General features: G+C 47.4%; 1 protein-coding gene across 6 annotated transcripts in view; it reads right to left on the bottom strand.

Moving 5' to 3' along the window:
- Nucleotides 1-235: 235 nt before the first annotated feature.
- COL5A3 (collagen type V alpha 3 chain) overlaps nt 236-17113 on the bottom strand; it is a 117163-nt gene continuing 100285 nt past the window's right edge. For 5 of the 6 annotated variants that reach the window (XM_083428176.1, XM_083428177.1, XM_083428180.1 and 2 more), the window contains 19 exons: nt 16682-16735; nt 15456-15509; nt 15107-15214; nt 14262-14315; nt 13803-13856; nt 12656-12709; nt 10514-10567; nt 9878-9985; nt 8017-8070; nt 7389-7442; nt 7194-7301; nt 7049-7102; nt 6594-6629; nt 5903-5956; nt 5525-5783; nt 4676-4788; nt 4375-4443; nt 3934-4170; nt 236-1768 (listed from right to left, as the gene is read on the bottom strand). In XM_083428176.1, coding sequence (XP_083284302.1) covers nt 1622-1768; nt 3934-4170; nt 4375-4443; nt 4676-4788; nt 5525-5783; nt 5903-5956; nt 6594-6629; nt 7049-7102; nt 7194-7301; nt 7389-7442; nt 8017-8070; nt 9878-9985; nt 10514-10567; nt 12656-12709; nt 13803-13856; nt 14262-14315; nt 15107-15214; nt 15456-15509; nt 16682-16735 — 1725 coding nt within the window. In that variant the 3' untranslated portion in view covers nt 236-1621. The remainder of the gene's footprint in view (nt 1769-3933; nt 4171-4374; nt 4444-4675; nt 4789-5524; nt 5784-5902; nt 5957-6593; nt 6630-7048; nt 7103-7193; nt 7302-7388; nt 7443-8016; nt 8071-9877; nt 9986-10513; nt 10568-12655; nt 12710-13802; nt 13857-14261; nt 14316-15106; nt 15215-15455; nt 15510-16681; nt 16736-17113) is intronic. The other variant, XR_014508261.1, reaches the window with a different exon arrangement.

The raw sequence follows: 17113 nt of genomic DNA, 5'->3' as shown, positions 1-17113 counted from the left end.
GAGAAAGGAAAACACATCTGCTTTTAATCAAACAGAATCCTTGTTACCAAGCAAAAGAAGAGGGAAGCCATGAGGTCACCTGCGATGTTTTTGTCATTCCAGAAAGCCAACAGGCAAGGAAACCATCCTGGAAGCCTTTCTATCTAGCTTTGAGTTCTGTTTTTGCACCTAGGCAGTCTTGGCTTGGCTGGTGTCTCTTGAATAGCCAGCTGGCACAAAAACAGTGGGGCAGTCACACGCTCTGAGGATTTTAATACAGATTGTTAGATGATACAATAACACACACGCACACACGCTCACAGATAAACACACATATCCACTTGGCGCCACAGCCTGAGATACAAAGAAAAAGCATACAAATAAAGGCTTTTAGCACCAGAGTTTGAAGGGAGGTCAGTGCCAAGGGATGAATGTGGGACAGCACAGAAAACAAACATTTCAGACTTTTGTCCTGCGTCCACTCTCAGGAGCTTTGGTCAACAGGAAGCTGGCAGACATTCAGGTTCTTTGATAGTTGGGAACTAACTAGCACCATATCGTCACCCTTCCGCAGAAGGACAGGAATGTCAGAATCGCTAGCCATATCTTTCAGGCATCTGTCAAAAATGGGGAGAGGGAACAGAACCCAGAATTCTTCACTCTCTGCCCAGCATGGACGGAATGATAGACAAGGGTGATAAAGGGATGGAGAGCTTCCTCTTATTTCCTATTCCCAGCATGGAAGTTTACAGCTGGGATTATTAGTGGGGGTGGGGAATCCTCAGCCCCGTCTCAGCTCCCCGGACTTTGTGTTGTGTGCTACATGGGTACCATCTGGCACCAGAGCAGAAATAGACAAGAGTTAATAATGGTCAAATTGGGGCACAGACTCCAAGCGTCTAGGCATTTCTTGGTTGGGGGGCTGGGCCCCTCCCTGTCCCACTAGTCCCTAGAAGATCTTAAGAGGTTCTTTTGGGCCCAAATTATCCAATCAAAGTTGGATACCATTGTCATGCCCAGACACATATCTTTCAGTTAAACTGAGCTCAAAAGGGACAGCATAGAAGCTCTGGATCACCTATGATCAGTCCTTAAGTCTTGGGTAAAATTCGAACCTGAATCCTGTTCTGTGATCACCCAAGGAAGTCTTCCTTTCCCCCTATTCAGTTTGCACTGTGCCCATGTCCATTCACGGGAAGCTGTACAGATAGAATGGTCCTGAAGTCCCAGGTTACAAGATACTTTGGGAAGGTCTTAATGCCCCTGGGAACTTTATTTGGGAGGCAGGGGCAGGAGGTCAGCAGTGTGGGATGTGGTCTCCATTGCCCTCATCCCTGCAGGTGACCAGTGCTGAGCAGTCAGTCCAGTGCTTCACTAAGGCGGCATAATAGCACCATTTGTCGGGGCCGCAGAAAGGGAGGGCCCTGGCTCAGTCTGGGCCCTGCTTTGCTCCCCAAGAGTCACAGCCCCAAGGGGACCTTGGCCGCATAAATAGGAGGCTGTCATCTGGTTAAATACAACGGCAGGTCTTTCCGGGGCTGACTCATCTCCCACGCCCAACTTCAGGGAGAATGGAGCATTTTAGCTCTCTCTTTCCCCAGGGGTGGTTCCACAGTCTAGAGGGAGCTGTCCATCTTCAGGCTCAGCCGCTGAAGCAGACAGGCCCAAGCTCAAAGCCAAACTTCTGGTTGGTGTCCCCAAAATCCTGAACAGCCACATCAGCCAATGGAAGCTGCTCCACGCGTTGTGTCACAACCTGCAGAACTGTCCGCTCCTGGCCTTTGCGTACCTGGAGGAGTAGAGAAGAGAACGTCAGAAGCCAAATCTTGGGGGAGGCAGGGGGTGAGAAGCCTGTGTAGAAGCCCTGAGACAGGAGTAAGGAAATCACATGACAAGGCTGGAAGAGCACATCGGTGGGCAAAGTAGCCACATTGTGGGTGCTTGTGGAACAGAGCATGACATGGTTTCACTGGAGGTTTTGGGAAAGGCAAAAGAATTCTCTTAGTCAGAGAGCCATAAGATCACTGAGTTAAGGCGGGGGGGGGGGCAAGCAGGCAATGGCCTTGAACCCACAAAGACAAGGTGGTCTACTCAGAGAGGCAAGGGAGAAAGCTATCTAACTATGGAAATAACCAGTGCCAACACACATGCCAGGGCGTGTATCTCTCACTGAGAAGGATGAATTGTAGAATTGTAGAGGGGGAATATGTGAGCCTTTTCCTGGGAGACAGAGCAGGCACATCTCCATGAGGAAGAACACTAACAAGCAACCTTTCCATACAGAGCAAAGGACAGTTTGTGACATCACAAGGAGTCCACCAATCATCTCCTTCTGCTATATTTGCAGGCCCAGGAATTCCAGGCAACAACTGCCAGCTGGCTGAGGTTTCAGAATACAAAACAGATCTGTTAAATCTCAGGCTGTCAGGAAGCTTTAAAAAACCCAGGACACCTGCCAGATGAGGAGTTGACAAGCCTCTAGACAAGGCAGCAGCAGAGAGAAAAGAAAGGTGTGGCCTTTGCCTTGATTTTATCCCAGGTGAGATAAACCAACCTGCAGAGAAATTAAGGCTAGATACAACGGTGGTAACTGAACCCTGTGTCTTGACGGTACTGCTTCAGACAGCAGGAGAGGGTCATGTCTTCCTCGCTCTTTCCATCTATTTATCTTGCAGGGTTTCTCCAGAGCTAAGCCCTCTGACAAACGCTTTGAGTCTGCCATCAAGCAGAGAACAATAGAAGTTGCAGGCAGTGGGTGGGGTGGGGGGGGTGACTTCCTGCTCACCTCAAGCAGCAAAGGTTGTTTGGCCAGACGGTAGTCTCACTTTGCCTTCGTTGTTCAAGGTGTGCGTGCAATTAAGGAAGAGACTGACTAGAGCCCTATTTATAGGAATCCCTGGGTGTTTCAGCCACCCCACTCTGCTAATTACCATGGGCCATTCACAGATCACTTTGTTGCTCTAGACCAGGGGTCAGCAAACTTTTTCAGCAGGGGGCCAGTCCACTGTCCCTCAGACCTTGTGGGGGGCCGGACTATTTTTTTTGGGGGGTGGGGATGAACAAATTCCTATGCCCCACAAAAAACCCAGAGATGCATTTTAAATAAAAGGACACCTTCTATTCATGTAAAAATTCTGGGACTATCCGTGGGCCAGATTAAGAAGGCGATTGGGTGATTGAGCCGGATCTGGCCCCCCGAGCCTTATTTTGCCTACCCATGCTCTAGAGAACTGTGCACTTCACCCCCATTGCCTAATGATGCTTAAAGGTAAAGGTACCCCTAACCGTTAGATCCAGTCGCGGACGACTCTGGGGTTGCACGCTCATCTCGCTCTATATGCTGAGGGAGCCAGCGTTTGTCCACAGACAGCTTCCAGGTCATGTAGCATGACTAAGCCGCTTCTGGTGAACCAGAGCAGCGCACGGAAACGCTGTTTACCTTCCCGCTGGAGCGGTACCTATTTATCTACTTGCACTTTGACGTGCTTTCAAACTGCTAGGTGGGCACGATCTGGGACTGAGCAACGGGAGCTCACCCCAACGCGGGGATTCGAACCGCCAACCTTCTGATCAGCAAGCCCTAGGCTCTGTGGTTTAGACCACAGCACCACTCAAATGCTTAATGATATGTTATTCTAACCTGTGGCTCTGCAGCTCTCATCCAGCACCAACCAGCAGAGCCAATCTATCATACTGAAATACATGTTTAAACATTAATTTTCATGCAGATATTTATAATTACTGGAGAAATGAGATGGAAGAGACACATGCAAAAGTGAGATGGACCAGAAAGTGAGCTGCCCATCCATAAGAGTGACCCTCCCTTTGCAAGTCATGGAGCTCCTCCCAAATCCTGGGGTGAACATCAGGAGGCCCTGAGACAGTCTCCAGAGATATATAGGGAAAGGCAAGCCTGACGTAAAGACATGGTCACAGTGAAGGCCAACAACTTACCTGGCAGCCATCATATAAGGCTTGTACAAGGCCTTCTGTGCTGTTGTGCATCAGCTCCACACCATTGAAGGCAAGAAAATGCAAAGCCCGAGTGTGGCTGTTGGTGTCGGCCTCATACCAGGCAGCCACATTTTGGCAGAGGAGGGTGAAGTTTTGGTGTGCAATGGCACTAAGCAGGCGCAGAAATGTGAGCTGGGTAACCTGCATGGGGTTGCCATCTGCATCCACATAGGAGAACTGGTAACAGAAAGAAGGAGATATAGGGGTGGCCTGATTAGGCCAAATGGTGGAAAGCCACTGGGTACTCTTCCTGCTATGATTATCCCCCCCCCCAAGCACACCTTGTGGGGATCCACTTGGGGATTGATCATGGGAGATGGGGAGAAGCACTGCATGCCCTTCCCAGACTGCTTCCAGGAGTCATCAGGGGAAAAGCCCTACCTTCTTGCCCCTCTTGAATGTGCTGAACCAGCTTCCTGGTTGCTCCTTGCTCCAGGCAGCGAGTCGCACCTAGGGGCACAGGTTGCATATTGGTTTCTCATTTTAGGACTTTGAATTCAGGTTCCTGAGCCATGCATGTATATAAAACCAACCCTTTGCATAGACTTTTCAATGAACAAACTACTTTACAATCCTTATTATATTCATCTAGTCCTCATTCTACTTGTTCACAACACACTATGACCACAGCTTCTGTCCTTTCCCTCCGCCATCCCTAATGATACTGAGCACAACTACTTACTGCCTCAACTTTCTTGTCAGGAAATAAGCAAGTTTCCCCCCCAGCTGTGAAGTTGCAGAAAACTCTGAAGGCATCTCGGCTGCAGCCTTGGTTTGGGTCAATCCAATATTCACCTGAAGAACAACAAATGGACATGTGTCAGTGCAGGAGAGGCCAGGGAATCCTTAGGGGATGATTATGTTCCCACTGCAACTAGGAGAAGTCAGAGGCCTAAATGAATGCTTGGAGATTGCTAAACCTCTTCCCTTGAAGCTGGATTTAAACAGCTTGTTTTTTTAAAAAAAAGTTTAAGGACATGCGACTACCGCTAAGGCAAGCACCATGCTCCCAAACCTACTTGGAGTGGGGTTGGGATTGCACCCACTTGGAGAAATCAGCCTTGAAGCTGAGCCAATGTTTCCTAGCCAAAATACCTTCCCTAGCCCTGAGGCACCTCATTTCTTGAAAATATCCGAGATGTCACAGTGGTTTCAGATGTGAGCCTTTGCAGGAGAAACCACCCACAGAGTTTTCAGAATCAGCCTTCTCTCTGATATGTAGGTGTAGGGATTTTTCTCCTGCCCCGCTCTTCCTCTCCCGTGGGGATATTTTTCAATCAGGCAATTCCCCCCTGAGTCTGAAATGGGATTACTTATATAGCACAATCAAAGTGCACACTTTGCAGACTAATGAGAAGAAGGTCCCTGCCCCCACGGCACTTGTAATCTAGCGTTCACCACGGGGAGGCAAGATAAGAAGGCAGGAACAATTTCCTCCTCCTTCCTGCCAGGCTGGAACTGCAACAGGTACAGACCCACTCCCTGCTCCCTGTTTAGCCCTGGTTATGCCCCGGACTATTCTTCATCTCACCATCTGTGAGGTGGGGGTGGCAAAACTGAAGCTCCTTGCAAACCCGGGCTGGGCTCTCCTGAGTGCCCAGTGGACACCGCATTTGCTCCACTTCGTCACGCAAGGAGCTCAGGGCTGCCAGGACCTCTGCCATCCCTTCAGCATCGGGGTCGGCATCCATCTCCCCGGGTGCATCTCCCTGATCCCCGAGCTCCCAGTCGCGGCGGCTCTTGCGGCCGCTCTCCAAAGGCAGGGGCTCCCGCAGCTCAGCAGGTCGACCCTAGGAGTGGGGGAACCAGAAGCAGGGAAGGTGTGACGTGAGGGACAATGGGAGGGGGGAGGAAGTGGGGGGGTGGTCCCAGGATAATCCCTTCCTCCTGATTCTCTACCGTCACTCACTGGTGGCCCTGGGGGTCCTGCAGATCCTGGATCACCTTTTGGTCCAATAGGCCCCTGCAGGACAACAGAACAGAGCCTGAGCACAAATTCAGAACCCCTTCATCTCAGTACACATAGGCAACGCCTAATGGAAATTGTAGGGGGAGGACCACTAAGGCCCTGTTCCTGAACACTAAAAACCCCACTTGGCTCCCAAACTTTGGATTTTGTGCCTTTGTTCTCATAAGGTGACAGACCTGCATCTAGGCTGTACTCATGTGGCAATTCTAGCCATTCCCAAGACTGAATGCTCTTGCATACAACAGTATTCTTTCCACAGAGAAAACTAGACTGGAATCCTTCCAGCCAATATCCAGTTTTCCTGGTGAAGGGTCTCTTCATCTGCAATCATGGCAGCTTCAACCAACAGTGAATAGTGAAAACTAGCCTTTAGAAGCTGGGGAGGGGAACTAAGCAGCATTCCCATGAGTAAGGATTTCAGTGTCCCCGCCCACTGTTTAGATTTTTAGTCCCTTCCTATGGCTACTTGAAGCATAATAAATTATATACCAGCCAACCTATGCAATGTGGGCACATTTACTACCATTATGTAGGCTGAAGAAGCCAGCTCTTTCTACTAGTATATGCAGCCCTGGGGCAAGTTCCCACCTTCCTCTGGCCCACAAGACCTGTTGGAACTGGAGCCACTCACCGGTGAGCCTTTGCTGCCTTTTTGTCCCAGAGGTCCCTGAGGAGATAGAAAAGGGGGGGGGTGAGTGAAAGGGAGCTTGCAGGGCCCCCTGTGTCTGGTGAGATGGCCCCAGAAGCAAGGAGGGGGTTGTGCATCAAGGGGGATTAGGAAATGCAGAGGGGTCAGGGAGGAAGCATGTTTTAATGTGGCGGCGGAGCAGAAATGTTGCAAGGGAAATGCATCTGTATGAATAGAGAGGGACACTGGAACAAAGAAGAGGCGCCTGGGAACCCATAAGAATGTGAAGGCTGGCAGACATGCATTGCCCTGGGGAAGAGGATCTGGGTACCCAACAGGGCCTCATTTCAGGCATCACTCTGGTGTGGTTCTCTTGCGGAACGCGTACAGAGATCTGAACTGTCACGCACTGGACACTGACAAGAATCCAGGATGAAGTGGTTGGTGGTGGTACTTACTGAGAGGCCAGGAGATCCAGGTGGGCCTGGGGGCCCAAAGGGTCCAATGATTCCCTGTTGAGGAGGAGACAGCATCAGCCAGAGTCCCTTTTTCCAGCCTTGCTCCCAACCCCCCTCCATCTCAACAGAGCTCCCATCTACTCACAGGGTCGCCCTTGGGGCCTGGTGTTCCCTGGTTCCCTGGCAGCCCCTGGTCACCTTTCTCACCCATCTCACCTGGGGGCCCAATCAACCCAATGAGTCCTGCATGACCCTAGAAGGAAAGAGGAGAGATTTGGGAAGTTAGGGGGAGGAGCCAGTTGCTTGTTCCCACCAGGAAGCAGGTGCTACTCACACTCACCTTCTCTCCTTTGTAGCCGGGATCACCTTTAAGGCCTGGGAGCCCCGTGGGACCCTGTGAACAGAAGAAGGGCTGCATCAAGAGCTCATCTGAGCTTCCGGACTCAGCGCAGGCCACAATCCAGTCAGGAATCAGTAGGAGGGTTTCAGATCATTTTGCCTTTTTATCAAATTGATGTGACTGAAATTTGACTCACTTGCTTGACATGATTTTTCATCCATGATGGCTGCTTCACATGCACAAGTCATCAGCTCACAGCTGCCCATGGCTATGGGAATTCAGCCCAACTCGGTCCTGGGCTGTAGCCTTATTAGCTGCTCAATCTGAATGAGCAGCTGCTTTCCTCCCTTGCTTTTTTCACCACAGATGCCCAATGCTCATAATATACAAAGCAAACTTGGGAAACCTATTCCACTGCCAGGCTGCTCTTTATTGTAGTTCCAGGAATATGCTTCTAGCACTGCTCTCCCCCCACACAAATAAATACCCGTGAAAGACCCTTTCTATGGTGGATGGGGCTTAGTAAAGGAGTAGCATGGAATGAACAGTTTCCATTTTAAGTGTTCCAGAAGAAGGGAAGCTGTTGTCTGATTGTCCTGCCCTGGACCCTCCATTTCCTGCCACTCACCACAGGCCCCGGTGGCCCTGCCTGGCCAGGCGCTCCTAGGAGACCTTGTTCACCCTAGGGGAGAAAGAAGTGCAAATTGAGAGACCACAGAAGGAAGCATTATGCAAAGAAAGACACTTACACAGCTTCGAGCCCAGCTGAAGGTGGGGAGGGAGAGACTACAGAAAGCACGCCTATGAAGTCAAGGCAGATACAGTGGGGTTGACATGGGGATGGATGGATGGAGGAGACTATTTCTAGTCTGTGCCCTTTCCGCATGTGTCTACTATTTCCACATTAATCTGCAATTCTTAAAAAACAACACTTCTCTATATACGTACATTAAAATATGTATTTAAACACATAATGTTAAACTCCCCCCTTGAAATATACATTTTGAACTGCATATTTACGTATATGTTTTAAAGCCAAGAACTAAGCTGGGACATTCAGGAAGTGTGAAAGCCGATAACTGCATTCTGATCCACACATTAGTCTGGCAGTTGCAGATCAGGTCAATTTGTATCGGGATTTGCAAAGATTGTCAATTAGGGATGACTGAAGAATTGAAACACACAAACTGAATATACAGTGGTACCTCGGGTTACATACACTTCAGGTTACAGCCGCTTCAGGTTACAGACTCTGCTAACCCAGAAATAGTACCTTGGGTTAAGAACTTTGCTTTAGGATGAGAACAGAAATCGTGCAGCAGCAGCGCAATGGCAGTGGGAGGCCCCGTTAGCTAAAGTGGTGCTTTAGGTTAAGAACAGTTTCAGGTTAAGAACGGACCTCCAGAATGAATTAAGTACTTAACCCGAGGTACCACTGTATCTCTAAATAGGCTGAAATCTAAAGAAGCTCTGTGTGTTTGTTTGTTTGTGTGTGTGTGTGTGTGTGTGTGTGTGTGTAAGGCAACTACGTGCACAGCTGGAGCTTCCTTTGCCATTTTTTCACTGCTTCAGTTTCGTCAAGCTGACAAAATGAACTGCTTTAAAAAGAGAACATGGTTTCCTTATTCGTGCATCAACATCTCTGTTGAATCACTGCCATGCATCTGAAAGGGATCTAACAAACTACAGTGGTGCCTCGCAAGACGAAAAGAATCCGTTCCGCCAGTCTCTTCGTCTTGCGGTTTTTTTCGTCTTGTGAAGCAAGCCCATTAGCGGATTAGCGCTATTAGCGCTATTAGCGGTTTAGCGGCTATTAGCGGCTATTAAAGGCTTAAGGGATTAGCGGATTAGCTGCTAAAAGGCTATTAGCGGCTATTAAAGGCTTAAGGGATTAGCGGATTAGCTGCTAAAAGGCTATTAGCAGCTTAGATCAGCTGATAAGCGGCTTAGATCAGCTGTTAGGCGGCTTAGCCATCAGCTGTCAAGCGGCTTAGCTAACAGCTGTTAAGTGGTTTAGGGGCTTGGGAAAAAGGGGGGGAGGGGGGGGGAAAACCAGGAATCGCAAGACATTTTCGTCTTGCGAAGCAAGCCCATAGCAAATTCGTTCTGCGAAGCACCTCCAAAACGGAAAACCCTTTCGTCTAGCGGGTTTTCCGTCTTGCGAGGCATTCGTCTTGCGGGGCACCACTGTACCTAGTCTTTTTCACTCCTGAAGACTAGGATTGTCCCAAAGTCAGGGTTCTTTCCTCACCCTTCCCAAGGCTCATTGGCATTAGGGAAATGCTGCTTTTTCTTTTTTTAAAAAGAAGGTAACTTAACTTCACCTGCTGCCTGGAGTTTAAATATAATGGCTTCTGGTCCTCTCTGAAGTGAAAATGTTGAAGAATAGTTGTCCACTCTCTTTGTTGAAAAAATGTTTGGGGTCTGGTTTTCTAACTACTTTCATCCTTTTCCCAGACATTTGTTATCAAGTGAAGGAAAATACTCACAGCAGGACCCGGAATTCCACGTAGACCTTCTGAGCCAGGTCGGCCGGGGGGTCCTTGCGGACCCACAGGCCCCATCTTCCCCAGGGGTCCATCTGTGCCAGGCTCCCCCTGTAGACGGACAGAAAGGGAAATATATCAGCATTGTTTTCCGTTCTGCCCAGTATTGGATGCATGCAGGCAGCACTGTTTTCATTCCCCTGCAGTTTCTCTTCTGCCCAAAGCTGTTACTTGTCTCACTGTCTGTTGTGGCAAAATTACATAACTGATGTAAATTAAATAAATATTCTGCTCCAGTCACGTCAGTGCAAATGGAGAAAAAATGAAAACGATTACATGTCACTTGCAGACTGAAGGCAACAACAGTGAATATCCATTGTATTCACTGGAGTGATTTCCATTCCATGCAGTAAGTGGTCACCAGCAATTCCTACTCCCATTTCCAATCTTTGTCAGAATTCTCCAACATCCCTAATAAAAACCTAGAGGAGGGATGCTCAATTAATCCAAGACTGATTCAGGTTTCCAGCAGATGCAAGATGCACCATACAGCAGGGGCTGGTTTTGCACTATTATTTGAATATTTATGCATCTTGAGTTGAGGGACTGAATTCCACCCAGGACAGTGTTCTCTCTTACCTTGGCTCCTTTCTCACCCTGTCGACCTTCACGGCCAGCTGGCCCAAAAGGTCCCTGGAACAGAGAAAGAGAATCACTCCATAAAATGGTTTGATGAGCAACTTTCCTCTCCTCCTTCTAGAGAAAGATTGAAGTCCTATTCATTCTCAAAGCCCTCTTAAATCCACTTATGTTCTGAACATATCCTTTTTCAAAAATTAAAACATATTGTCAATTAAAAACAAACAAACAGGTCAAATGGAGCGCCATCTAAACCTTAGTGGAAACACAGAGCCCAGGGAATAGATACAGGAATACAAGTAAGAAAAAACAATGATGGAATTGTAATGATAGAAATATAATTAGTGATGGAATTATAGTGACTGTCCACACATCTATTTCTCTTGAATACATTTCCTAACTGAATTCCTGGGGTCTGCTAGTTTCTAGAACTACTCAAGTGATACTAGTTCCTGCCCTGCCCTTGGATCATTTGGGCTCTGTTACTGGGTTCTAGTGCATGGGAAATCAGGATGGGGGATGAGCTAAAGTTGCCAAGCAGCAAGGGGACCAACCTGAATAAAATATTGGGGGGGGGGACAGGTAAGCCTTGCCCCACATAATCGATCCCATGACATGGTGCATGCATACCATTTGATTGGTAATATTTTATTGGGCAGTCAAAGGAGCCTCAGCCCCTAGGAGCTGACTCCTATGCCAAACAGGCACCTTTGCTTTTTGACTGGCAGTCCCCCTACTCCTGGTTAGATAACCACAAGCTCATGAGAGTCTTGCAAGTCCTGAATTAGGTGACAAATAAGTAAGTAATGTCAAGCAGAGAGCAACCTAATGGCACCCCTATTGCCAGTGGGCTATTCAAGAAAGTTGGCACTATTTGGATTAGGAATCCTTAAATGCAGGTTGACCCTGAGGAGACAGGTCAACCTTCTAGTTCTTCACATGACGAGTTGGTACCAGAGACCAGAAGGCTCCCAAGCAGTCTGGGAGATGCAAACAGCTACATAAAAAGGTAAGTGATCTTTAACTGGACAAATGTAGCATGCAGGGCTTGGGACTTTAATCTTGACTATCTAGCCCAGACCATCGAGCTCTAACAGCTGCTCTGGGCCAGCACTTCCTCCTTGCCTTTGCTGGATAACCAAGCATGGTCCTGAACCCACCAACCTCTAAATCAACACCACAGTCCTTGTCCAGGGTCTCTTGACCTTAAGTTTTCCATCTATTCTGGAACCTACTGGTCTCAGTCTTACTTGGAGCATCAACTCCTCTCAGATGTATGAAATGCAAAGGATCAGGGCACAGATTGTGTGGAAGTATATGACACAGGCTCCCCTTTGTGGATGTGGCAGGAGAGAAAGAATGAGCACACACATCAGAGGCATGGCCAATAGCCCTGCTCCCTCTTCCCTGCATTAGTGGGCACTACGCATGGCAGGGAAGAACTGAAGAGGGCTCTTGTTTTGGATCTATGTACGTAAGTATTATTTAATCTACTCTCAAATTCTGTTTTAGCTGCCTTACAACAGACACCCAAAAAGTAATTAAATGAAAATGCAAACCAATGTATCGTCTGAACAGTCTTTTGGTAACAAACTTTAGAAGAAGACCAAATGTACCAGAGACATTAGCAAGGGCCAAGGGCTCATTCCAAGCCTGGATCCATGACCTGTTTCAGCAAGAAGCTCTGGAGCTCTGCATTGGAACTGGAACACCTTTTTTTGCAAAGTTTGTTTAGAAACATGTATTTATTAGGCCAGGATTCTTTTTTATGTTTTGTTTTGTTTTTGTTATGGACTAGATCAAATTCTTTATGCAGGCATGCACCTGCTGTGCAACAGATCCACACATCTACACAAGATGAAATTGTCCGCCATTGTGCAGGTTTCCTCTAAAACCATGAGATGTAGGAGCATGCTGTTAAACAACACAGAAAACTGACAGCCCAAATATCACGAGTGATTCCTTCGAAATCATGCTCCTGAGTTCAATGGAGCAGCCTCCCAAGTATTTATACATATAATTTCAACCAAAAATTTAAATCCTTTGGCATTTGTTTTGAAGGTGTGATCTATGTAAGCAACGTAAATGAGAATGCGCAGCTTCTTAGACTTCCCTCTCACTGGAAAGGCAGCCCCAACGTACCCTCTTTCCTGGTGATCCAGGAGGACCTGGCTCCCCAGAAGCTCCAGGGGGTCCCTGAAAATAAAACAGAGCGGATTATTATTTCAACCACCACACCATTCAGGTGAGGGATTTCTGGTGGCAGAGACAGAAAATCTCTTGTAAAATCAGCACAATCCTCTACATGTCAAGTCAGAAGTAAACTCTATTGAGCTCAGTGGGACTGACTCTCCAGCAAGTCCCACTGCCAGTGTCTATGGGAGTGCCACTGTGTGTAAGGGTACCAGAATGTTGAACTTGGACTTGGCAGAGCAGGGTTCAAATCCCCCCTCAGCCATGAAGCTCACAGGGTGACCTTGGGTCAGTCACCATCTCTTAGCTTAATCCAGGGGTAGTCAATCTTTTTATCCCTACTGCCCACTAACACATCTTTCTTGATGGTAACATTTCCTTACCGCCCACCAGTGCTCAATGGAAGGAGGATTCAGCTTGTTCAGTAGAACCCCCTACCGCCCTAGAATCCTGAAACGCCCACTAGTGGGTGGTAGGGACCAGGCTGTCAACCCCTGGCTTAATCTACCTCACAGGGCTGTTGTGAAGATGAAATGAGGAGGAGGAGGAGAACCATATACACCACCTTGAGATCCTTGGACAATAAAGGTGGTACATGCATGTAATAATAAAAAAATTAAAAAGAATGACAGTCAGTTACCACATGAAATGATATTATTTGCCTTTATATTTGCACCAGCCCTAGGTAACAGTATCAAGCAGGTGTGGGAAAACTTTGGACCTCCAGATGTTGCTGAACTACAGTTCTCATCATCTCCAGCAAGCATAGCCAAGGGATGATGGGTATTGTAGTTCATCCACACATGGAAGGCCAAAGTATCTCCACACCTCGTATAGAGTGAGAAGAATTGCAAAGAGTGACAGCTTCCTACATCACAGATGTTTAAACTCTTTGATGAATGTCAACTCATTGTGTTTCTTTGGGTAGAGTACCTATGAGGCAAACCAGTTTAACTATGCAGTGAAGCAATATTCAATGTATGCCACAAACTACAGACAGGTGCTGTTTGGCTACTGACCATAGGGATTTTTAAAGAAGCCAAACAACAACATAACCAATGTAGGGCAATGATAAACTTATGTCTGCCATACTCACTGGAAGTCCAGGATCCCCTATATCACCTTTCTCACCAGAAACTCCATCCAGACCCTGAGCAGAAGAAGACAGAAGCAAATCAGAACCTATCAATTCTCACCTGGGAACAAGTTGCTTTGACTACAGAGAACTGCAACAAAATGTTGCAGCATTAAGTGCTCTAGTTCAGGGTTCCAGCCAGAGGTTTGGCCAGTCATGCCTTCTGTCAGGATGCACCATTCCCTCATCCCTCAGTTTTCCATTTTGGTTCCAACCAGCCAGCGTTTTGTGGTCACCAAGCATGCTCAGATCTCCCCAAATGCTCCCCCGCAATCATTTTGATATTTAAGTTTTCATCCAGTGCTGGAAACTGAGAAGTAATGTCTTCAAGACTTTTCTCATTCTCCCAGCAAACTGGGACCCATCATCCAAAGCCAGATATCAAGCATGCAGTGGCCCCTTTCCTATTCAGATACTCACTGGAGGACCAGGGTCTCCGGATGGGCCTGGGTCACCTGGGAATCCTATTGGACCCTGCAATGGAGGGAGAGGAAGGGTGAATACCAGGCTCCAAAAAGCACCAGTTCTCTAGAGAGGAAACCTAGAGAAGTCCAGATGGCTCACAGGGGTGAATCTACTATGAAACTAATGGAGCTTAAGCTTTAGGGGCCCCAGAAACAACTATAGTCCACATTGCTTTAAAAGTGTATCATGCATGTATATTATTCTGTGAACCACCCTGAGATCTTGTGATGAAGTGGTATATAAATTTGATAGGTAAATAAAAATAAAATACATAACATTTCCCCAATTTTCATCCCCTCCATAACATGAAATTTATAATGCATAGGAATTTTTTATCCACATCAGTGACTTTGACATGTAAGATAATCCAGTACAGCAATTTTAATCAAAATCTGAAGCGTAGTCATTAATTAAAAAAACAAAACCCTGTGGTGATCTGTTGTTGAACAACCTAACAGTGGTTACCCAGTCCTCGTTGCTGGTTTCAAAGGGGCCCCCATGACAGTTCAAGTTTCAGGGCCCCAGAAATGTAGGTCTGTCACTGGGTGATGGGTAAACCTACATTCCTGCCTTGGATTGTTCTGCCTTGTGCCAGAGGTAAGAACAAACGGTTCTTTTGTCTCTTCTAGTATTGTTCCATGGCTCTTCTCTGAGTGTCTTTTGAAGCTATAACTCTGCTCAATGGGCCTCTGTGGAATCTGTTATGATCATAGGACTGGGTGATCAGCAGGGCCAGGGAGTTTCTTTGCAGCTCTTTGGGAGCTAAACTGACACATCACTGAAGAAAGCCAACGACTCACCAGGTTCCCCTTGGCTCCATCCTCTCCTGGGGGGCCCTTTTTGCCAGGGGGCCCTGCAGCTCCGGATTGGCCAGAATCTCCTTTTTCACCAACATCACCCTTTACCCCCTGCAAATTCACACAGAGAGATGCCAATCAGATGGTGGTGGGATTTAGGATGGGAACAGACTTTGCAAAAGCAGCTTCTCATGCTGCTCTTTTAATCTTAGTAAAGAGAGTCAAATCTCTGCTTAGTGACTCAGCCACAGTGATTTGTCCAGCCTTAACAGAAGTTGGGTCGGAGCAGACATACTCCAGGAGAGCTCTGGGGAGGGGTATGGCATCCCCCCAGTTTCTCCCCCAAACTCACTTGCCGGCCTGGCTCCCCGGGAGGTCCAGGGTCTCCTGCTTCCCCTGCTTCCCCCTAGAAGAGGAGAAAGAAATGGAAATCTCAGTCCAGTCATGCTGCTCTCCAGTTCCAACCTGGAACGGCTTTTCAGAAAATGTGCACTGACATATTAAAATACCTCCATCAACACAATTTTAAAAAAATGAAAAGACCCAAGGACCTATTGACACCTTTTCTGGATACTCCTTTTCCTATCTGATAGGGTTGTAAAGAAATATAGTCACAGAGCTAGCTATTCTATGAGCTGGTCTCTGCTAAGAGAAGGATGCGTCTCTCAGGACTCATCCAGGGCTTACCTTGTCCAGCTAAAGCTGCTCCTGAGCACTCAATTGGAGCAAGCAGCAATTCGGATTTTTCCCAGATTGCCATTAGTTCTGATATTTCGCTAAAGAGCAGGTTTTTCTTTGGAAAGGAGCAGGGCAAGGGGGGAAACCACTCAGACTCATGCCCAGAAAGTGAAGGTCAAGCGGGAAATGGCTCAGTTCCCATTTCTAGCCAGAATGACATGGAAGGAGATGTGATTTCTCTTATCTGTTTCAGATGCATGATTTGGAAGGAGATTGCACTTGCATTCATACAAAGGGGGCTTCTTGTGTGACTCTGCAAACACAGCCTTCCGTCTCCAAACAAACATTCAAGAGTTGGGACTCTGGGATCAGGAGGACTATATCCTGAAGCAAGTTTCAGCCCCAGCGCCTCTCACTTTGTAAACTGAGCGTGGCTCTTCTGAGATAGCTTTCCCTATCTCCCAGTTTAATTATGCACCTCGTGACCCCCAGTTTGCTCTATGATTTTCTCTCCGCATGCCAGCATCTAATGCACACACATAAACAACACTTACAGCCCCTTTAACACCTCCAGCTTTCAAACAGCTCCCATTTTGTGCCTTCCTAAAACTTTCTGCATTTTCTCTGTCCTATTTAGCCCACAGTTCCCTGCACCTGGCAAAATACTCTGCTGCTGGAGAGAAGAGCATATCTGCATGTGCTGCTGGTGAAAAATCCAGTCATCTCCTTCCCTTACATATTGAAGGATGCCTTTCTTGTTGCTTCTACCCCCACTATGCAAGCACCCTAGAGAAAAACCCCATGGCTCTTCCAATGCTCTGCATCCTGCTTCCAATCCCTGAACTCACCACAAAGTGCAGAGAGCAGCTCTCATCCCCTAATATCTTGGCTTGGACTCACCTTTTCACCAACAGCACCTGGCTGTCCCAGCCCACCAGGTTGCCCCTGTGGGCCCTGGAATGAAAAGAGACACATTAAGACAAAAGCACACCTTAGACCACCACAGTGGCCTCCCTTGTCAAATCTTATCACCTGTTTGAACAGTTCAGGGCTTTCCCCACCCACTAATATTTAACCAAATATCTTCCATCCTGCAACTTAACTCATTCACTGTTAGCTTCCCCCTCGGACTCAGAGAAAATAACCAACACTTATTATCTTTAGGCCTGTTTCAATGTGATGATCACTATATGCAAAATATTTCCTAACCCTGATACTCCTCCCTATGCATACAGGTTGTGGTATAGAAGTTAGAATCATTTCCTTCTTTGCAGACACTTCTGAATCTGGGCACTTGCCTAAATGCTCTTGGAGGTCCTCGTGAGGTTACTT

Source organism: Podarcis tiliguerta, assembly GCF_965153285.1.
Source record: "Podarcis tiliguerta genome assembly, chromosome: 2".
Classification (NCBI taxonomy): Eukaryota; Metazoa; Chordata; class Lepidosauria; order Squamata; family Lacertidae; genus Podarcis; species Podarcis tiliguerta.
This window is presented reverse-complemented; position numbering and strand designations above follow the sequence as displayed.